Source organism: Zosterops lateralis (genome assembly GCF_965231275.1).
Source record: "Zosterops lateralis genome assembly, chromosome: 4".
Taxonomy (NCBI): Eukaryota; Metazoa; Chordata; class Aves; order Passeriformes; family Zosteropidae; genus Zosterops; species Zosterops lateralis.
The window spans coordinates 4386927-4410828 of NC_139765.1; the positions used below are offsets into that span (position 1 = coordinate 4386927).

Consider the following 23902-nt stretch of genomic DNA (forward strand, 5'->3'; position numbering starts at 1 on the left):
ACTGTGAAAATTTAATTTTGATTCCTTATAGGAAGAAAAAAAAATCCACTGTCAAAATATTGCAACACAGTGGAGAACAGAAATTGCAAATTTTATTTAGAGGTAGAATTGTTTTCCCCTAGTTTTTTTGGCTCTTAAGAAAAGTTACTCTTCAGCAGAGTAACAGGGAGAAGTTGATGTGTGTGGAGGAAGGGGATATTCAAGTTCTCAAATTCTAGTGGATTCAAAACCACAAGGGAAATATAATAATTATATCAATATATCAATTAATAATAATAATAATTAATAATAATAATAGTCAGGATTTGTGTACTAAATGCAATTTAAAATAGAAAAAGGCCAAAAGTCATCCTGCAAAGAAATAAAACTAGGACAAGCCACTCTCTGAGCCTCACAGATTCATGAACCTTATGCTTCCATTCCAAGAAATTGTCAGAATACAGCTGAAAGTGCATAACTGGTGGTGATGGATTATAAACTGAAAAAAAGTCTTTGTTTACTGACTGGAGGAGAAAGAACAATAGAAACATAATAAGTAGACATGTAATGTGACTGAGACAGAAATTAAGGCTGACAACTGCCAAATGGATAAGCAAACACGATGCTGGGTAGTCAGAAGAGCAGTAATTGCATTCTCCTCTCTGTTCTGGGACAATACAGAACTTCAGAACAGGTTGGAAAGGATTAAGTGCCTGATTAATTATTCTGCTGATGTTTCCTGTCATGGGCTTAGTGTGAAAAAGTTCTAAATGTCCCTGAGCCTGCAGAAGCCACAGCACACCTTGCCCAGGGAAGGCATTTTCAGTAGGAGTAACACGGTGTTTTGCCTGTCACGTCCAAAAAATTCATGCATAAGACAATCCATGGTCACTCTGTCTCTCCTCACCTTTCTTTAAGTTATTCTCTCCTTATTTAGCATTTAAAAAAAATGTCAGTAACCTTCCCAACCCAGAAAATTAAAAATTCATGGCTACCTGAGGCTAATTCAAAGCTAATGGAAGTCACTCAGTGCTTACCTGTTAGGAAGGAAGCTTCATTTATTAAACAGCTCAGGGCACCAAGTGACACTCTATGCAAGAAACAATTCATTCAGTTATACGGATAATTTTTTCTGTATAATAAACAAATACAAATAAGAAGTAACCTATTTAATATGAATCAGCCTTTCTTTCCTTTTAGGAAAGGAGGTTACTTAGTCTTTTTCTTCCTATGTTTTTATTACCTATTACAACTTGCTTTTCTGCCCTTTTGTACTTGAACAAATGTGAGGTCACTGACATCTCATCACTTCCCTAATCTCCAGTTTCCACAAGATAATTTGCATGATTTTATTCATCTCATTTAACAAGAGTTTGAACCTCAAATATTGGCATCTTTTCCTAAATATCTTTCATTTATAATAACTAATATTTCATGAGAGTTTTCTTGCTTTTCAAGTTAATATAACTAACCCTTACAGCAGAGCCTGAATTCATTTCATGCATTTATTTTAGTAAGTAGGTCCTTGTTAGTGCTTGCACAGCATTAATGCTGTCAGATAGACACCATCTGGTGGCTAATAAACAGATGTATCATTTCCAATTAAAAACAAAGATAAAAAAATTATCTTTTAGTCACCTTGATAGAAGGGGGTTGGGTCAGGGAATACTGAAGCAAAGTGGACATCCATAAGTCCCTGATGGGATGCACCCACAAGGGCTGAGGGAGCTGGCAGATGGCATTGCAAGGCACCTTTTGATAATCTTTGATGTGATGGTGGCAACTGGAGAAGTGCTCGAAAGCTGGAGGAAAACAAAAGTCACCCCCATTTTCAAGAAGGGCAAGAAGGACCTACGGATCTACAGGCTAATCTACCTCACTCTCATTTGTGGCCATCACCTCTTGTCACAGGACACAGCTGAGAAGAGCCTGGCTCCATCCTTTTCTTACCCCTTGCTCAATATTGCATCAAAAATCTTAATTTTTCTTCTCTCTGTACAGACTGTGGAAGTTCACAGATTTGCCATATTGAAAACTTTCTTTAAGCTTGTGTTTTCTGGGCATAATTATGTGGTGCCCAGTTCTTGATCTCTTCCCTTGTGATCCTGGTTTTGTCCAATGTTAGAGACAAGTTACTGGATCAGACAAAGCCATGGCCTGTTCTAATATAACTTACAGAGAGAGAATATCCTCATAGAAAATATCTTAGTATGGGGGAATACCTTTAAACAAGAAATGGGTTGGTCTTGACCCCTGGTCAGCACTCAGGAGTCAGAAAAGAACTTTCTCCCAGCCCAGCAAGCCACACCCAGAAACTTCTATAGAGTTTAAGACATTAAGAGCAGTTTTACAAGAAAGATCAGCAGACCTGCAGCCACCTAAATGCAGCAGTTGTTTTCTACTCCCTGCAGTTCCCAGCCACACACACCTCTACATACCCCTACAAATATTCACCTACTGGTAAATATTTAAATGCCCATGACTTCTCTTTCCAAATGTGGCCTCTCACCTCTATCTTTTTTTTTTTTTTTTTCCTCCAGTTTGAAAGAACAAACTTTCATCTTCTATTCAAAATACATTGATGTCACCTCCAAAGACACCTTTTGGATGGGACCTGTCAGTCACATCCATTCAAAAATATACATTTCTGGCTGTGAAATTCAGGCATCATTCAGGCACTATTGAACTTAGCCTGAGACAGTTCTTAACACAAAGAAAACTGAATTCTAGCTGCCTGCAAAACTCTGCAGTCCAAGGGGGAGACCACAGGAAGTTGTGCAGCAACCTCAGAGACTTGACTTTGTAGAAGTCCTGATGTAGATACACACATCTTCTGCTGGATCTAGCTTTTGAAAATCCCAATGCAGGAAGGAGGAATCTGGGTGGTAATGAGGATCCTAGTGCTCAGACAGTGATCTCAAGCCTGGGAATTATGTTTATCAGAAAGAAGGGATCTGTTTTTCTTCACCACTACAATCCCAGCCTACTGGTTTAAAATTCCATCTCTCATACAAGCAACAATAAATAAGACCAAGCCCTTGCCAAAAGAGACAGAGAGGAGCACTTCCTACAGGACTGGCAAAGTCTGTGAAATGCAGAGCTGTAAGTAAATCATCTCACTCCAGTCACAGGCTTGCATCCAGCAGAATAATTCAACACAAACTCCTTGGTGATTTATTCACCACGAGCAAAACCCCTGTGCTTTGCAATAAACAATGGGCTGGAGCACTTGGGTAAGGCCTCTGATGAGAAGTTCCAGTGAAGAGAGGGAAAACTCCCTACAACTCTGCTAAAAAGTGCTGCCCTAGCACCAAACTCCTAAAATGCAGACCATTTTCAGAGATGTACTGTATGACAATAAAGGCCATTCATAAAGAAACTGGGGTTGTGGGAGTATAATAAGATCACAGAAAGGGAAAACAGATATAATGATGGGGAAAATATTCATTTTCCACCAGCTCAGACTCTGCTTCAGAGTCCCACCTGCCTCTGACCCTCTCCAGGAATCTCTGCTGTAAAACCTGGCAGGAAGGACACCAAGGAAGGATGAGTGGATGCTGGCACAGCACTTCCCCCTGCACCCAGAGCTTTAATGACGATGACCTGCAAGCTGGACATGTTGGGAAGGAATCTTCACTGTGCAGATTCTTGGAACTATAAAATGATGTTGGCTTCAAAGTGCAATAGGGTTACAGCAGAAGATATGCTCAGATTATTGCCTCAGGCAGAGCTTTGGAAAGGAGCTGGATGGATAAATGCCAAAGATACTGGTAGAGTTCATGGGCATTTTTCTACTTAGTGCTGTGTTTGCTCAATTACTGTACTTTCCCAGGCTTAAAGCTGTTTTCTGTTTTTCCCTCACACAGAAATCCTTGCAAACAACCTTAGCATCTCTGTGAACATTGAAGATTTCCCTGCTAAAGACAACCAGGGAAGAATTGCAGGCACATAGTGCATGAGAGAGAGCTTTTCAGTAACTGTGAGATAACCAGATGCTACAGGGGTATTTCTGCCAAAGTGGTTCTGTTCCACCAAAAAAATAAAAGGATGGGATATTTGGTGAGATTAATTCACAATAATAACATAGGAGGGATGGGAAAGCCAAGGAATTAAAGCATAGAATAAAATCTCCACTTTAAAGATCAATAATCCTAAAGTTGGCATAAGCAGTGAGTGGATAATATTTCCTCTGGGACTGGGAATCACAGACTTTATTTTCAAGTCCTGAGAATTCTCGGCAATATATGGAACAAAAAGGAGATTAAGATGTGACTACAAATCACAGTGGTGAATGAAGAACTCATTTCTTCAGGCATTAGGCATCATAGGAGGGCTCAGTTTGGGCAAGCTGTACCACAAATTGATCTTAACCACATTTTTGCAAAGGAATAAGCACCTATCTCCAAAGACAATAAAAACAACGTTTTAGCAGAACTCCCCTGTTGTTATTTTATCTCAGTCAAGAGCAGGTTCAACATGGGTACACCCCAATGAAAGGCCAGAATTCATTACACACCGAGGTGAAACAATTTTCCATACCAAAGGAAAACATAGTTAAAGGTAGGAAGGAGGAAATATATTAGCTAGACAGTTTGATTAACAGAAACTCCTGAGTTCTGATTTATGTTCTATACACTATAAATAGTATTTTAGTTAACACACTTTCCTACCTGCTCCTGCAAAGAGAGTTATTGTATACATAGTCTCAATCTTTACATGTCTTTCCAGTTTCAGGCTTTACAGCAAGAGGCATTTGGAGCTTTGAAAGTAATCATGCTATAGATAATGTAGCCTGTTAGCTGCTAAGAAATTGAGTGAAGTTCTAGAGATGGGAAATAGAAATTAAAATATGGAAAACCATTAGAAAGGAGCAGGGGCCTTATAAAAGAGGTGATAATAAAATAAGCTGCACCACAATTAGAAATAAGCCAACTCTGCTTGATTTTCCTGGGGTGAGGTAATCTTATATTAATAGATCAAGAGATAAAAAGATGACTTCCTCTCTACAAGGAATTCTGGAATTTCAGTTCCTACATGGCTTTCCAGCTGCAGGTGCTTCAAGATGCCCATTAAGAGGAAGATATGCCAGTTTTCCACAAGTTAAGGCTTTCCTTTTTCAGAAGGAAAACCTCCCCTTTGTGACATCGTAACCTTCGATTACTCCCATCATCTGTCATTTAGAGCTCCTAAGTGATAAATGTTGCATTAAAACCAGAAATAAAGTCTATTATAAATTTCTACTGCACTTCTTACACTTGTGTGTATTTTCTTGACTTGCTATAAGTCATCAGAGGTGTAGTGCTAAAAGACAAAAACGATGACTGTAAATAAGACCAAGGAATATTTGGTCCAAAGAGGGGGGAAAATTTCTTGAAAGTGGTGCAGTGTTGGAAGAGGTGAAGCTGTGTGATCTCCATCCCAGGAGATTTCAAAATGCATGAGCAAATTGATCTGGCTTTCAAGCCAGCTCTGCTTTGAGCAGGGAGGAGGTCTAAGGACAACCTATTAATTCTAAAATTATCTTGTTAAAACTTTGACTAATATTAAATAGCATGTAAAAATATAAAACTTGCTTTCTTTATGCAAGGTCACAGAACACTTAGGGAGTATCCTCCCTGTCTCTGGATCAACAGGAGCATCACTGCAGAACTTGATAAAACCTGAGTTTGAACTTCGTCTGAGAAAAGAAAATCATCAAAAATAGAAGAAAATCACTAAGCCACAGATGCTTTTATAGCATTTTTTATATTACAGTGCAGGGATTGAGAGGAGATATGGTTGATAAATGCATTCCTACAAAAGTCACACAAGAGAAACTCCTCTCTAGTGAAAATCAATACGTAAATTAGGATGACAGAAAAGGTCTGTTACAACAGACAGACCTCCAGAGCTCTGAAGATTAAAAAACTGCAGCTTTCAATTTCTACTTTTTAATATATCCCTCAGGCCTTCATGAGATTGAGACTGAGGTCCAGTACTTTTCATTCACCATCTTCAGTACTTTTTAGCTTAAGATATCTGTTAGCAAATAATTCACTTTTTTTCTCTCAAATAACTGTTTATAATCCTTTTAAGTTAAAAAGAAACAAAAAATTGAGATTCACATTTGGACATTCATATGCCCTTGAAAATAAAGTACTGCATTAGGCAGACTATGTTTCAAACAATGCATTTTTATATCTGGATGTGCACTGAGGTGTTGTAACATCTTATAAATCAAACTACTATTCACACTGTATTACTTGCACAACCTACACTATATATTTCCTTAAATAACTATATATTTCCTTAACTAAAATTGTTCTGCTGTAGAATAGAAATATGTAACACACACTGTGTTCTTATTTGGTGAAACCTTCTTTATTCTCAGCTGCATTTCTTTTACAAAAAAAAAAAAAGAAAAAAAAATTGCTTTTTCTTATAGCCCAAAGCAGTCCACAAAGCCAGAGAAGGATATTTTTACAGATTAAGAGATGAGAGTGAATGGAATTGTTGATGAATATTATAATGGTCCTTTATTTCCTTTTGTCATTAGGAACTTTAAAATTTTCCAAGACTGACTACGCAGTTAAATTCCCTGAGGATTACAGACATTAGAAGAGAATCCCCAGTGTTTACCAAGAGTGAGCATAAAAAAATATGTGGTTTCTGTCTTTGGTGTAGAATCAACTGGGAACGGGCAACAACTGTGTGGTTAGAGGGAAGGTGCTGAGCCACCAGGAATAACCCCTAATAATTCTGCAGTGCCACATCTAATCTTCCAGCACAGACACTTGAGTTAAAGAACGACTTTCAGTTTGCATTCCTACTGAATAAGAGTGAAACAGTAATAGTTAAATATATGTTGCAAATTATATTTAAAAATTAGCAGCATACTTCAACAGAGCTAATGTATTTGAAAAGAGCAGGCAGGACAGGCTTTGAGTAAAAAGAAAGATAAATGCTGCTTCATCTGTCCATCAAAGCCTGAATTTAAACTTAAGTTACACCAGAAAAAAGTCAGAAATAAAAGTTGAGCATGATCTAAGCAATCTAAGAAAGGAGAGTCCCAGTAAATTACCAAAAAGCACAAAGTGTGATGTGTGATGTCTGCCAAAGGAATAAGTGTCCACACCAAGGCTGAGCTCAGATACCCCCATGGCACAAAAGCACAGAAAACCACTTCACTGGCAGAAAGAGAGGGGTGGCCATTCTCCAGGTACATCTACACCAAAGCTTTAACATTACCCAGGAAATAAAAACCACATTTATTTTAGTGGTAACAGTCAAATTTGCAGTCAAGCAAAATATGGAAGATAAAAGCAAGAAAAGTCATTTCTGAGAACAGACAATCAATTGCACATGTCTGCTCTCCTTTTTGTTTCTCACAGAAGTTTAAACCACAGGATTTCTATGAAATCATATCAGTACAGTGAAAAATTATAATGGAGACAGCGAAATACAAATGAAGATGGAGTGTAAGCAGATGTACCTCTATTTTTAACTCAGCTGAGCTGTCAGGTCTGCTAAGACTTGAGAATATTCCTCCAGCCAGTCACAGCTCAGTCTAACACTTGTAATATTTACTAACAACACAGGAGGTGCTGTGATCTCCTTCTGAGTTTACCTGTTCCTTACAGGAGCTTGGCCTAGAGTAACTACCATACAAAAGGTACATAAATTTTGCACAAAACCTCTTTGAAGCAAAAAAAAAGAGAGGAAATTTCAAAGCCTTGCAGAACCTCAGGAGGGTTTGATGGTTTCACTTCCACTTGTCAGTTTGCAACATCTTGCTCCAAACAAGGAGTAATTTATCTCACATTAAAAGTTAGTGCTTAACTCTTTGAAAAACTACTTACAGTATTTCAGCTCAAAATATAACAAAATATTTTACAGGGGTTATTTGTTATCCATATTACCAACAGCAGCTTTTGCAGGCAATCACATAGGGGCAGATCATATAATAAAAAATGGTTGAGGTTTGATCAGTCAAAAGACAAATGGTAACAAATGCCATCTTTCTTATATATACAAATTATTTTAAAATATATATTTGTTGAGGTTTTTTTTCTATTTCCTATTATATAGTTCATTTCTTCCTAGATAGACATCTTATAAAAGAATATTTCTAGTCAGTAGTTTAGTCAGATATTTTTGTTTCTTTACAAAGTGTTTATAGTATAAACAAAATACGACACAACAAAAAACTATTTTATTTTGGCTTTCTTTTAGTTACTGTGGGAAATTCTTAAAAATCATGACTGGTTTGTTTTGTCTTATTTTAAAGCCAATTTCTATGTTTGTAAAGAAAAAAATTTATAAATATACAAAAAGAAAACCCTACAGGGAACACATATGGATGTGTTCAGATGAATAAAACTTGTAAAACCAGGAGTAAAAAATCAAATCAATCTCAAAACTGTCAAATACTTTCACACTGATTCATGATGTGAACACCAGCTTCTGATTATTCACCAGATTTTGTGACCATACCCTCCAATAAAAATTCACCAATGTAAATGGCAGATCCTCTCCTTTAAACAAATCAATACCTTAAAAACCCCAAAAACCAAAGTATGAGATTCTTCCAGGGATAAGCCTTATACAAAAGCATAGGTTATGATTGTTGGGTGTATTTTTGTTACAGCAAATTATCATCAAAGCCACAAAAAAAAGCAGTGAGAACATTTTCAGTGTTCTGATAAATCCAAGATTTCATTTGCTGAAGTAAGTGGAAATGATTTGATTTGCATCACCTCAGAACCAGGTCCCTTGGTGTTTTACACAAGTCCACATTACCTTATGAGATCAATAGGCTGAAACTTGTAGAACACTCCATATCTTGCCCATTCTTGATACAACAACTAAAGACAAAAAAATAAAATTAACTTGAAAAAAGTCATCCTTTCTGTTTTCACAAACATATTCTAAGAGTTAAAAATATTTGCTGCACTCCTGGGGCTGCTAAACCCAGGAGAGCTCATAGAAATGCCACTTTTGTCCCCATACTGGGGACATCACACAAGGCCACATCTGCTCTTGGACATGCAGATTCACCCACAGCTCCAAGGAAGGAGCAGATTCTACAGAAAGTCCTTGCAGCAGGAGGAATCCAGCTGGAATAGGAGCAGGGATAAAAGGAAACCTTGCAGGACCTGGGGTAGATTGACCACAACACACTCAACTGCAACTGGCAAAGAATTTGGGATGGTCTTGCTTATCATTCCCTCTTTCATTCCTGTGATTTATGTGACAACTTCACTGAAGAAGATTGTCCTGGCTGCCATACTGATATTTTCATATGAATACTCATTCCTGACTATTCAAAATCACCCCTTGCCATTATCCCCCAGCATTACCTACAAAATGTTAGTATAATCATATTAATAAATGGTTTTACTTAAATATGCAAAAGAAGAAAGTTAAAGCCATAACATTCTTTAAACTCCCCAAAGGCTGCTTTGAACACAGCTAGAGAATGGAATTTGAACAGCAAAAAGAAAGTTCTGTCCAACAGAATTCCATTTTGGAACAGGTACTTTTTGTAAGTTTATGAGAATATTGTTAATCTGGTTGTAATAATAGGGATTCTGATTTAGTATATGACAACGGTGGATTTCCCAGGTGGGTTACAAAGCCACCCATGGATTTTTTAATGGATTTTTAATGTCAAACATAGAGACAGCAATGAAGGGTTACAAGTTGCCAGTGGGCCAGAAGCTTAAAGACTAAAGCAGTGTTTATACTCATTGTGAGTTATTATCATTCTGTTGCTCAATACCTTTCTTAAAAAGATATTTTTATTATTATTATTATTATTTTTAGAACAGAAATCACACTGAAATCAAACAGAAACTGGGAAAGTCCTTTATTCCTAGGAAAAGCTGAAACCCTCTCAGTTTTACATTTTCATTGCAGATTTCTAATTCTCATAAGATGGGACAAAAGTGTCATGTCACTTGTGCATTTTCTCCAAGGAAATACTGAAGTAGGTGTATAAAGATTAACCTTTTATGTTATAAACTGATACATAAACCCTATTTGTGCTGCCCTATTGGCATAAGTCCCCTAAAAGGACTCAGTTCATTTTTGGGGCTTTTACAAAAGAAAATTGAATTTGAAGATACAGATAAGTTAAAGTGGGAAAAAAAAAATTTAAAAAAAAAATTAAAAAAAAAAAGGGCGGGGGGGGGCAGAGGAAAAAAAAGCTCAGAAATGCCCTCCTTTCTTTTAAACCTGATCAGGGTTCTTCAGGAAATTAAACACTGAGACTATTAGAATCAGATAGAAAACAGATGATGTTATGCATAGGAATAGTACAGAAGATTCAAGGCCTAGGCAGCAGGGACATATGTGAATAATCAATGAAGTATTTCTGGAAAGAAGCTTTTATGTTTTTAATACTTAACACTTCATAACTGAGCCTAATAGGCAGAATAAAAAGAGGGCAGCCCAAAATACAACTAGTAGGGGGAATATTTTTCCAGACACTGGTCCTTCTAGACCCACTTCCCCCCCATTCTACAGTACTCAATATTCCTCCATTGAATAATGTTCCTTTAGTTTGTTTCTCTAAAATTTTTGCTTTCCAAGTCAATAATCTTGTGAAACTGCCTCTCAGAGAAAATTCTGCAAGTCCAGAGCAGATAATTCCTTCATGAACCAAAAGTTCAAAGTAACAGACATTAATAAAAAAAAGCTTTTTTATAGTTTATTTTCCAACTTTGTTTTGTTTACCAAGGTTCATGCACTAAATTAAATTGTATATGGCACATGAAGACATCTAGTGGCTGAATGGCAACATTATTTACCAAAAACTACAAGGGTTATGTTTTCAAATTTTAGTGATTCAGCATTGGAAAAATCAGATTTATTTGTATGACCTCCCTTTGTATAAACTCATAGTTTAGTAAATATTGAAGGTTTCCAAACATTCCCTTTTTCTTCATTCTTGCCTCTTCCCTTTTTTCTCCCTAATATTTTCCCTGTGCATTTCCTATCCTATTGTTTGAACATCAAGGAAAATAACACTAGAGAACAATATGGAAAGGATCTTAATAGATTATTTATTAGTAATCTCTAAATCTAAATAGATTATTTGATAGTAATTAACTTATTTTTCCCATTTCTAAAAGTAAACATTTATATTAAATACAGTCTGAATTCATACTTTCTCTTGAGGATTGATCTCTTTTTGAATGTATTTTGATAGCTAGAAACTTTATTTACAAAATAACTGGAAGCAGATTTAGAAATTGCACACAACTTAGCTGAATGCTAATCAAATCAATCAAATGAAAAAGTATAACTGTGTTTTATTTTAGTAACCACTGCTCTCTAGGAGCATTTTGTTAGGAAAATAAAATTATTATATGAGTTATTCCACAATTTTAGCCTCCTCACAGGTTGAAAATCTGATCTATGTATGCAGAGGGAAACTGGAAGCATTTCAAGATATAAATTAACTGATTAAATTAAGATATTTTTATAATGTCTTCATAAGAATACATTATAAAATATTGCAAAAACATTTTAATATGAAGAAATAGAGGAAAACATGCAATTCAAAAAAAATTCACATTTGTTAAAATATTTATTTGTTCATACAATGTCTAATGCTTTACAATGAGATTTAGAACATCATTTTTTAAATTAAATATAATATGAAATAAATTTTCCAATGTATTTTACCTTTCTTTCATTCATGTCATCATTTTGGCCTTCATATTCTCCCTGGAGAAAGAAAAACATTTAATAACTGATGTAAAAGCAGAAAAAAAAAAAAAAGTTTGTTACCTGTTCCTACATTGTTGATTCTATTTTTAAGGCACAACTTGAAATGTACTTTTATATAAGAGTTTTCATATTATTATCACACTTAGATTTAATAGATTTAAATTAGTTTTAAAATAGATTTTTCAATGTCACAGACAGCAAATATTAATATCTATGGATGGGTATTCCCAGACAACTGGATTTCCAGCGGTGCATACGTACATCGTGGAGTGGGTAGGCTGCATCATAAACATTATTTGCTATTAATGTGCCAATGCCTAAAAGAAAAAGAAAAATTCAGGTGGGTCAACAGGCATGATTGAACAGAAAACATTATCACAGGTTTCATTTAATGACATTCCAGAACAGTAAAACTGACAATATTCAGAATGAGAATAGAGCAATATAGGAGTTCCTGGCTGTGGAAAACGTTTTTTCAGAGAAACTCATTTCCATAAAATGCTTTTTCTTCAATGAACAGCACAATGCAAAGACTTTTCTGACCACTTTCTCCCCTGATTGCAAAAATCCATGTGATTGAAGAGCAAAGCATCCTGAAATCCTTCTTGAATCTTTACAATGTCAAAACCTTCGATCTCTACTGGCCAACAATTAAAAACAACCCCACAAAAACTTCCACAGGAGTTTTTGGTTATGAAATCATTGAACAGTTTGGATTGTCAGAGACCTTAAAGATCAGCCAATTCCTGCACCTTTGCCATGAAACAGGGACACCTTCCACTGTCCCAGGTTGCTCAGAGCCCCATCCAGCCTGGCCTTGGGCACTTCCAGGGATTTTAATTTAGCAAGGGAATTCCCAGCAGTGACTGCAGCATCTGTAGACAGACACAAGATTCCTACTGGCTCTCAAGACCTGCAACTCTTACAGCAATTGCATCTTCAGTCTCAGGAGGTGAAAAACAATTGTTCCATAAAAAGGCAACCAAAGATGTGTATTTCTAATAATTAGGGGTGTGTATATATATATATATATATATATATATATATATGTATGTATGTATAATTCCAGGCCTCTCTGCTTTCAATGCCCAGAAAAAAAAAAAAAAAGAAAAAAAAAAAAAAAAAAAAAAAAAAAAAAAAAAGTAACCAGCTATCATGTCTTCAGTGATGAAAAATATTCCATAGTCAAATTACACATTGTCCTGAAATATTCAGGAAAAATCTAAAAATCTTCTGGTCAGAGATGCTGGTACAGGCAGTACCAATAAACACCTCTGTTGATACAAAGTACAACTACATGCATTCATAGAATAGAATAGAACCAGGAAATTATGCTTGGATAGTGTCAAGCCTGCTCCTGAAAAATTCAATGTTTGGAAGTTTATGGTGGTTCAGAGTTAGGCTAGAAGAAAATAAGTCTTCCTTTTATAATATCATAGGAGCAGAATCAGATTCACCCTTACACAGATGTAAAAAAATCTGTAAGCAAATGTGTTTGAAGTGTTGTTATTTTTATAGAACAGGTTTATAAAACCAAAGACTGCTATAGGCCCTTCCAACATCACTGTCCTGCCTCTTGTGCAAAATATCAGTGAACTCTAATTATAAAAAAGGAAAAAATGTTTTTAAAAAATGTTGTAAACTTCTCCTGATGAGTGGTTTTAAGCTTAAGACCAGTGAGATGGGAAAGCCTTAGTGACATAGGAAAATAAGATCTTTTGGGGGAGGATCTCAGAAGACCAAAGGAGTAAGTGAGTTTAGGTCAAACATGATGCATGATGCTGTTTTGGCTATGGACCAGAAAGATGGAAAGGATGGGAATGTTGAAATAGTTATTTCATGTCAAATGAGTTCTTGAGCTGACCTGAGCTTGAAGTGCATCAGGCTCCCAACTATTTTCACACTAGATTAAAAAAAAATCCTGAAAAAAAATATTACTAGTCTTTTGATTTCTAATGATGGCTTTTATTCCACAACAAACCAGAACAAGCTATTAAAGTAAAGAAAACCTTAAGATAGAGGCAAATATCTCCATTGGCAAAGTGCTCTATTCCTTCCTTCTCTCTCCTTGAGCTTCTCTCCAGTTTTTTCCCCAGCAAACCCCAAAGTCTCCAGAAAAATAAGGCAGCATTTCCCTCTATTTCTCCACTGGAGGCTTTTGAGCAGATCAAAACATAGAACAACACTGAGTAAACAGTTCAAAAAGCAGCACCTGCCAAATGATTTTTTTAATAATTGAGAATGCCTGACATTTTCAAAACCATATTTTCTTTTTTTTTTTTTTTAAGGAAACAATGAGGCAGTCATATAAATTTTAAAGTTTGGACTGGGGAAAGGCAAGTGGGTTGTGGTTGAAAAAGAAAAAGCATTTTGTGTGGCTTTTATTTTGCTACACTTTTTATGTAATTAAATAAATAAATAAATAAATAAATTTATCTCCTGTTTAAGGAAATCTAAATTAATCTCTTTTCCTGTACCAAAAACATGTGTTATTGGAGTTTCCATGCCCAAAATCACACCAGGACTGTGCAGAATTTTGCTGCAGCACATTTTTTGACAAGAATGTTACCCTTGGACATCGTGATCTCTCTATAGGTGATCGAGCTTACAGAAAGATTTTCAGAAAATCTGTCAGACAGGGAGCACCATCACTTTTTTTCCACTAGGGAGATAATCTCACATGCCATGATCTCACAATGAGTGAAAGAAAGTGGAGAAAAGAGAATATGTACACCTGTATAATTTCTGTAAAAACCTTAAGAAAATTGAATGAATTCTGAACCTCAAGCTCCAAGTATTTCAGCATTATCCCAAAAGTATCTTCAAAACAGTCATATTTAAGTCATATGTTTCACTAGGCAGCTCAGGGAGGTAATTTTTAAAGCCAAAGCAATAAAAATAACCTGGAAAGGTGAATTATTTAATTGAAATGGCAAGAAAAATACGGTCCTGCAAGAAATAATACTACATATTGCAATTGACATCTGAATTTTCCAAAGCAGATCATACAGTAATCACATCCAATTTTATAACGATTCTTGAAATGTGAGTTATGTGCCAGATGCTGCACCTGTAGAAATGAAAAGCCACCTCCCATTACCATCCAAACCGTGGACTAGAAATTCTGATTTTATGTCTCAGAAAAAAAAAAAAAAAGTTACTTCAGTCTCTAATTTTTTTTCTTTTTCAAAATACAAAAAGCCAGCATATTTGTCCTGCTAGAAAAATCAATATTCTATGAGATATCTAAACAATTCCTTTCAAAAGAACATCTCTAATTCTCTCCCCTCCACCTTACCCATGCTGTTTCTGGCCTTTGTAGATGTGCGCTTCAAAATTTCCCTCACCTGCAAAAAAGAGCAGTGGGATAACATAAAAATCCTCTTTTAGCATGAATTTTATCACAAAATTAGCAATGAAACAAAGTTCTAGAATAGGTGGCTTCTGCACTAATATTTAAATCATTTAGCAGATTTTATTAATGGATTATCTGCCTTAATATTTGTGGGATAAATCCTGCTGTGTCGTGTTGTAATACTTCTATTACAAGTGCAAGGAATATATGGAAGGAAATCCAGTTAAAGATTAGGAGCAAGGCTGAAAAGAGCTTTGAACAATGAGGAGGAGTCAGTAGCTTCCCTGCAGAGAATTTCCCATTCCTGAACCACCGTGCAGCTCCAGAAAGGAATTACTTACAAACATATATGTCAGGAATTAGTGTTCTGCAAGAACACACAAATGCCTAAATTAATGAAATTACCAAAACTGAAACCAAAATCCCATTCTAAACCCCACTAGCAAACCCCACTCAGCACAAGAAGACAAGGATGCGTTATTTTTATTAACTCACTATTCGGCTGCGGGTTGCGTTGTCAAAAAAGGTGTCTCTGTCTTTGATGTTATACCTAAAGCAGTGAGGAAAAAGAAAATCAGCTCTGTTTTAAGACATGGAAGCAACAAGCAAGACAACATATAAGATTCTAATTTAGAAGTCGCTCAGAAACTGCAGATAATCAGAAAAACAGATGTTTAAAGGAAATATAGGTGTCATAGTACAGCATAATAGAATATGCTGCTTAAGACCCAGTCATTCAGAGCTCTACCAGGATTGCACTGATGATGGGCATAAAAATGCAAAATGATTAGCTAATATAAAATGCCTTTTGAGCAAGAAGAACCTCTCTATTGTTTACAGAAGATGACTTTTTAATATTTTTCTTACAACACTATAACATGCTGAGGTTGTTATGAGGTTTCAACCAGGCTGATGCAGATGTTCATTACTCTTTTCCTGGCCACTAAACAGTCAGCATTTCACTTGATTTCAAATAACCATTCCACTGGAATTATGCCTTCCCTTAAACCTCAAAATCATCATATGTGAAATTAGCTTCCCAGTTTATTCTCCTCCATCAATTTGACTCATATTCGAAATTAATTAAAATTGTCAGAGGGCAATAAATGAAATGGTGGGTCACTGTATTTATTACTGAATTTTATTTATTGGACATAAATACAAGGAGACACCCAGGAGGGGAAAAAAAGAAGAGTGTTTCATGTCAAACCAGGCCCAGAAATATTATTCTGAGTGAAAGGGCAGGTGTCAAGAATTCCTTATCTGCATATTATTAGCTGAGTTTTAATTGCTACAATAAATCTATCAAGATGGAAAATGCCATCGTATTTCTACTAGCTCTTGCTTTTTTCAAAACAGGCAGTAATATCTGTAACCAAATAATCAGGAATTTGCTGGGAGGATTTCTTTGTTTTAAGCTAAACATATGGAAATTTTATTTGATGCACTGCTTCCAGTGCCTTATCCTGCAGAAGTAAATAGAAAACCAGCAGAAAGTCTCTCCAGCATAGATTTCTGTTAATCCACTGAAAATCTGACAATGTTTGATGATTCCTCGGGATTTCCAGATATGCTTGATGAATTTCTGAATTTTAATGGAAATGTGTGAAAAAAGAAATTACAACACTACAATAATACATTCCAGCTTTCTTCGTTGCCCATCACATTTTCAAGTACTCACAAATATATTTTCTCTCTGGAAAATGGGTAGGACAAGGTTTTCATCTTGGTGTTTTCTTGTTGTGGCACCTGGGGTTGCAGAGGTTCAGTCAATTTGCACCATATTTCATTTAACGTTTTGAGTATCCCTTTTTCTTCTGTGATTTCATACATCTGAGGACAGAAAACTGTACATTAGCATGTCCCTTCTAAAATAACAGTAAAATAAAGAAAGGAAAAAAGCACAACTAATTTTCTGTACACAAATGTTTAAACCTGTAATTTAAACAAGTGTCTTCTCTGAAGACATATTCCTATATATCTGTAAGCACCTGAACCCATATGGGTTGCAGTTCCAAAAAGTTCTTATCCCTCATAAGCTGCTTTCAGAAAAAAAAAAAAAAAAAAAAAAAAAAAAAAAAAAAAAAAAAAAAAAAAAAAATCTCAGTGCAGAATTGTTAATACAAGAAAAGAGAAAGGAACCAATTCTTCACCCAGAGTTCCAGGTACTTGCTCATCTCACAGTTAGATGTCCAGAAGGATGCTACTAAAATCAAGGGAAAATAAAAAATAGTTACATCTACTGCCTTCCTCTCATCTAATAGACAGGGAACCTTCTTTTAGAGGGATATATAATTAGTTAGCCAGGACTTTCCCTTTGTGAAACCTTGTTGCCTGTGCCTGAGGAACACTTTGTCCTTCAAATGCCTGTCAGCTGCAGATGGTATGATTTTCTCCATAATTATTCCAAGTCCTGAAGTTGGAATATTAGGGATTTAATTTCCTGGCTCTTCCCTCTTGTAAATTTTAATAACACCGAGTAACTCCCAGTCAGTGAGTACAAAGTCCTTTGGAAGTGGATTGAAAGGGGTCCTGCTGTTGCCTTCAGTACTCTGGGATCAATTCCCAAGGGCTCATGGACTTCTGAACATCCAGTGGATAATGATGGACCCCTAAAAATTCAGTGGCCACAAATGGAAAGCCACAAACTGTTCCCACAGCTGCAGTGCTCTGCCTCAGGACCAGGCAGTCCAAGATTATTAATATTAAAGACTGAGGAAAAAAAAAAGCACTGAAGGCCTCCATTTTTCCAGGGCTGACCATTTCCAACAAGTATTGGCCCAATATTTTCCTCCCACCTTCTCTTATTATTAACATACTTTTAAAAGACTTTTAGTTGTGTGGCACAACACTGGCCAGTTTCAATTCCAAATGAGTTTTGGCCTTTTGTGTTTTCTCCCTTAATGTGTGAACCACAGCTTTGCAAACTTCCTTTGAGGCCTGGCCTTGTTGATGGAGATGGAAAATTCCTTTTTCTTCTCAAGCTCCACAAGGAATTCCCTGTTCAAGCAAGCACTCATGGAGCACTCAAAAGCAGATTCCTGGGGACCAGAGCTTTGAGTTTGCTCTCTTCAAACCTATGACAACAACTCTGCTGACCCTTTTTTTTTTTTTCACATTAGACTGAATATTTTAAACTTAATCAATTTTGTGGCTCCTGTAGCTAAGGCAGCCTCCTACTATCACATATCCCACATATCCTTCTCTATTCACAAGTATCCAGTCTGGGAAGGAACCTTTCCTTGCTGGATCACTGAATCCTTGTGGCAAAGTATTATCTTCAACGCCCTTCAGGAATTCCTCAGCCTTGCTTGTCACAGCAGTGCAGTATTCCCAACTAATGTTTGGGAAGTGGATATTTCCTATAAGCACAAGAATCACAGAATGTGTAGGTTGGAAGAGACCTTCAAGATTATCGAGTCCAACCCAGCCCTAACACCTCAACTAGGTCATGGTATCAAGTGCTACATCCAGTTTGCTTTCAAACACATCCAGGGATGGTGACTCCACCACCTCCCCGGGCAGATCATTCCAGTATTTAATCACTCTTTCCAAGAAAAACTTCTTCCGAATATCCAACCTGTATTTCCCTTGGCACAGCCTGAGACTGTGTCCTCTTGTTCTGTCAGTGCTGCCTGGAGAAAAAGACCAACCCCCAGCTGTCTACAGCTACTCTTCAGGAAGTTGTAGAGAGTGATAAGGTCACCTCTGAGTCTCCTTTTCTCCAGGCTAAACACCCCCAGCTCCCTCAGTCGTTCTTCCTCTGGCTTGTTTTCCAAGCCCCTCACCAGCCTCGTTGCCTCCTCTGGACACGTTCAAGCATCTCACTGTCCTTCCTAAACTGAGGGGCCAGAACTGGACACAGCACTCAAGGTGTGGCCTCACCAGCGCTCAGTACAGGGGAAGAATGAGCTCCCTGCTCCTGCTGGCCACACCATTCCTGATCCAGGCCAGGTGCCATTGGCCCTCTTGGCCACCTGGACACACTGCAGGCTCATGTCCAGCTGGTTGCTGACCAGAACCCCCAGGTCCCTTTCCTCCTGGGCACTGTCCAGCCACACCATCCCCAGCTTATAAGAAACTTCTCCTGGTTGCCAGGAGAAATTGATTATGGAATATTTAATCAGTCCTGTACAACACTCAATGACATCTGCCTTGTTTTCCATCCCCTTAACCCTCACCCAGAAGCTGTCAACCTCATAATCCCTTAAAGCTTTTCCCTTCCATACTCTTCCACCTCTCTATTTCAGCCTCCTTAACAGCCTTTATGTCCCTATCCCAGTACTCCACTCACAGGATTCATTCCCCCAAGACTCACCAAAGCCAAAGCTTTGGCCACAGAGCAATCCTCCCATACTCATGTTTGAGCTTGGCACAGTCTCACTCACCAAAATAGCTCTATTATCATATCCAGGAGTTTATATATAGTTTAAAGGGCTCTGAGGGTACCTTTTCCCAGCATGAAACATGATTTAAAACTTAATATTTGCAGAAAAAAAGATTTGTAACCAAGTCGTGTTTAGAGATAGATACTTTCCCCTGAAAATGTCTTCTTTTTTTAATGGTTTAATAGGATCCTTGAATAAATAAAAAAAGCATCAAAGAAATACCTAATGTGCCCTGAGAGCAATATTTGGTATATCTGAACAAAACCAGAACTTTCCTTTTAGTGGTTACTGTCTGATTTTTTTTTGGTTTTTTTTTTTAATATTGCCAAATTCCCCAAAATACAAGATTTCAGCTTTTCCAAAGTGGGGATTTTACTTTCCTTCAAAGGAAATTCCTTTTTTAATTTCAAAAAAAACCACCCAAACCCTAGGACATGAATAGAGTTTTCCTGTCAATCTTGTTTCTGGTAGTGCTGCCATTTCTACAGCTGGAGATAATAGAGGAATTTTTTTTATTATTTTTTTTTGGAGACAACAAAGAATTTTTTTCTCCCACTCAGAAGAGAGAAGGGGATGCAGAACTGTTGTGAATGAGGAGGGTGCCATCAGAGATTATCAGCTGCTGGACAGACCTTAATCTAGGCTAAAATCATAGCAATATTCATCAATTAAAATAGTGTAAATTTTACTTTGGTGCATCTGCAAAAAAAACTTGGAGGGGAAAATTCCCATGAGGGCAGAAGGAGGGAAAAATAAACAGGCACCAAAAAACGCATAAAAGGAATTAATTTTGGAAGGGATCAAGGAGAAGACTTGAATATTTAGAAAGTTTCTAGGGGTACTGTAGCTGTCGAAAACCTACTCATTTTCAAAGATTGATTGGAAATATCCTTTTTTAATTTTTTTTTTCCCCTGGGATGCAAGCACATTAAGAGTATACAAGATTGATCTGGCCAGATTGGAACAGCATGAAACGTGAACCACAATGAAGCTTTTGGTGGGTGAAAACAAGACAAAAAACTCAAACAAAGATCAAACAATGCAGTGGGAGAAAACAAAATCAATTTTTCCTTTATTTCTAATGACAATGCAAATAAATGTTTTTTAGTGGAGTTGATGAGTATCACTAAAAGCACAAGGCAGTTCCCCTGATTTCAGTGGAGTTGTTAACCAATGGGCTAAATAATTTCAGGAACACAGATTGGGGGATTTGCCACTCAGAATTTACAAGGTTTGCCAGCAGCTCTGCTGAAAACAGACAGAAAAGAAGAGAATGAGCTGAAGTTTTAGTGACAACAGGCAGGTCTGAAATCACTAAGTCACTGACACCACCAAAACAGATTCTCTGGGGAGAGCCTCTCTCTCTTTTTGTAGAAGTCTTAAGACAATGACCAGTTTCATACCATCTTCCATATTACCCCTCACCTTTGAGGGAAGTTTCTTGACAAAAATCCAGGCAGCTCTTGCCTTCTCAGCTTTCAAAGCCCTGCTTAACACTCACCTCTGTCATCACCCTCCTCAATGCAGCCCATCAGCCAGCTGCCTCTGTGGCCTTTAAAAACCCCTTTGGAAATCCCATCTTAAATACAGCTCTGAACAGTAAATCATCTCAAAAGACTTGAAAACGTGAAAAATAAGCCTGACAGTTCATTTTCTATGATTTTTGAAACACAGTAACTCCATGAGCTTCTATACATTTAATGATGCTCCTGATCCCTGCTCTTTCCATCATAAAACTTGTTGATAGAAAATGGGAGACATTTACCTTTTTAGTGGGCATTTTTATTTTAAGGAGTTCTGCTTCTCGGCTGAGGACCTGCCAAGGCGCGTGTATACGGACAAAACTCAGTCCTTGGCTCTTGTTCTGAAACAGAAAAAAAAAAAAAAGGGAAAACAATGCATTTAAATATACTTGAACACAATGTAGTGCTAAGGTCTCAAGTTGTCAGTTCCAATTAAATTGTTCAGCAGTAGGCAACAATCACAGGGAATAACCAACTTTTGTTACATCTGGGCTGCAAAGTGACATTTTCCTTCAAAGCTGAATCTTTCATGCTCTAAAAACCATTAATCTACTGCCTGTAGTGTAGCTGGGTGTGCACCAGGGTGACAGAAAGCTACGGGTCCAGATTTTGGAATGAGGGGAGTGAGAAACCCCAAGACACAGCTATTTTTTTTAATTATTATTATTATTATTATTTTTAATATATATTGTTATTTTAGAAGGGATCTGATTTCTTTAGTGGGCTTTTGTGTCCATCTGAACCAACAAGATAATAAAAATATCTCCTGCTCTGGGCGGGCTTTGCTTTAGTTTTCATTTTCAGCTTTGCCCAACTATTTTCCAGACACTCCATCAGAAGTGCTCCTTAAAGGCAATCAGGCCCAACCTTTGTTGCCCTAAATGTCTGCAAACCTAAAGAAAACATAAAAATTTAACTTCTGAATAGAGATATAATCCTATATTTATGTAAATGATTGGTTATGCTGGTCAGGAGCATAAAATGCCCAAAAGAGCTTTGGCACAGCCAGTTTTTTGCAAACTGTGCAAAAAAATGTCCTGGTAGCACATCTGAGCTACAGAAAGGCACCCTGAGAGCAGAAAGCAGCACCCCTGAGAAAAACAGGAAAGTTCAATGAAGGAAGGTTTAGACAGCATTTTCCTCAAGGCACACAAATCAATCGCACCAGTAAATAAAAGGGATAATAAATTTACTGTGAAAAAATAGGGAAGAAAAGTTGGGAGGGAGATTGGAAAGGGAATATCAGAGAAATCAAAGCAGTGACCAGCTCTCACACTACTCCCCATACTGCACCTCCTCTTTGAGGGAATTTCCTTGACAAAAATCCACACAGCTCCTGCCTTCTCAGATTTCAAAGCCCTCCTGAAAACTCCTCTGCCATCATCCTTCTGAGCAGACCCTGGCAGACCATACCCTTAGGGAAGGACATAAAAGTGGACACAAGAAGACTTTCAGGAGGAATTCCTTCACTGAAAGGGTGGTCAGTCATTGGAAGGGGCTGCCCAGGGAGGTGGTGAATCCCCATCCCTGGAGATGTCCAAGGAATGGCTGGATGGGGCACTCAGTGCTCTGGGCTGGATGGCAAAGTGGTGATTGGTCACAGGCTGGACTCGAAGATCTTGGAAGATCTTTTCCAACATCAATGATCCTGTGATTCAAAGGCTTGATTAACACTAAATTTAATGAAGTTTGCATGGCTGCTTCCATCTTTATGTAAATTCCAAAAAAACATTTGCTGAATGTGTTCTTATATTTCCTGATTAAAAAAAAAAAAACCAAAACAACAACAAAAAAAGTTAGATGGAAATCCTACTATTATTACAATCACTTTGCTCTTATTTCCCCTATAGGTGCAACATGAAGGACAAAAATCACTCCCTCACTTCCAGCTAACATTTCTTCAGTGGACCAATGCTATTTTAAAGAGCAGAATGAGCTCCAGAATTCTGTCTTCCATCAGTCCACTGGGGAAGTCAGGTTTAAGAGAAGGCAGGAAAAATTTACTGGGCATGAGCAGATGTTCTGGTAATCATTTGCTGAAAATAGATTAATAACAGATGAGAGGTTAAATTTCAGTGGGTGAAGATCAGGAGTTTCTTCTGGGCTTTTGGCTAAAATCAAGCACGAGTCCCTGTCTGGGGGATTATATTCCATGTTGGCAAGAGGAGGGACAGTGTGATCTAATTGGTTGCTTCCAGCCCGGGCTCATATGACTACACAGATTGCAAATAAAATTAGGCAAATAATCTGATTGAAAAGACCAGATGAAGAATATGACCTTTCTATATTTGAACAAAAAATAAGTTGGGAAGTTGTGCTGTTCATGAAGTGATATCAGATGATGAGGAATCAGACCATTAAAAATCTTTAAAAGGCTTAAGAATCACCTCATGGTGGGAAACTGAGGTAGTTTTAATAAACACTAATGCAAATTTGGGAAAACAGGACTAGGTGACTCCTGCTGCATGACAAATAAAAGATGCAGAGCAAAGGGCTGCTGGATATTCACCTTGGGATTATTAGAACTACATCTCCCACGTCTTCCTGACATTCACATTAATCAAAGAATTTTAAAATAAATTTGAAACTATCACTTAATATCATAGCTCAAGAGATTGAGCCATCTAACTCATTTTCTATGGGCTCACCAAAATAAAAACCTACAGGACTACTCCTCTGGTAAGACTCCTTTCCCCACTTTTCCAGGCTTCACCTGCAGCAGTTCCAGGTGTCTTGAAATGCCCTTTTTTTCCTTATGATGTCTGGCAAGGATCTGCTCAATTAACTTATTCCCAGAGGGCTTCTTGTATTGCAAACATCTCCAAAAGTTAGAACATGCTTTTTTCCTTGCCAGAGTGGATTTATAACTATTTACTGCAGACACCCCCTAACTGGTGTCCTCTGTTTAATCACCTGAAATGATAATTGTGCATATGCTCATC

At 37.2% G+C, this 23902-nt stretch overlaps 1 protein-coding gene across 1 annotated transcript in view; it reads right to left on the minus strand.

Annotated features, from left to right (window-relative positions):
• The window catches only part of ANO2 (anoctamin 2), a gene marked incomplete at both ends in the record, with an annotated part of 139386 nt that overhangs the window by 92711 nt on the left and 22773 nt on the right, over window positions 1–23902 (minus strand). Inside the window, 7 exons of the mRNA XM_083860118.1 lie at window positions 8758–8822; window positions 11650–11691; window positions 11956–12011; window positions 14993–15041; window positions 15545–15599; window positions 16731–16882; window positions 21203–21301. Coding sequence (XP_083716244.1) covers window positions 8758–8822; window positions 11650–11691; window positions 11956–12011; window positions 14993–15041; window positions 15545–15599; window positions 16731–16882; window positions 21203–21301 — 518 coding nt within the window. The remainder of the gene's footprint in view (window positions 1–8757; window positions 8823–11649; window positions 11692–11955; window positions 12012–14992; window positions 15042–15544; window positions 15600–16730; window positions 16883–21202; window positions 21302–23902) is intronic.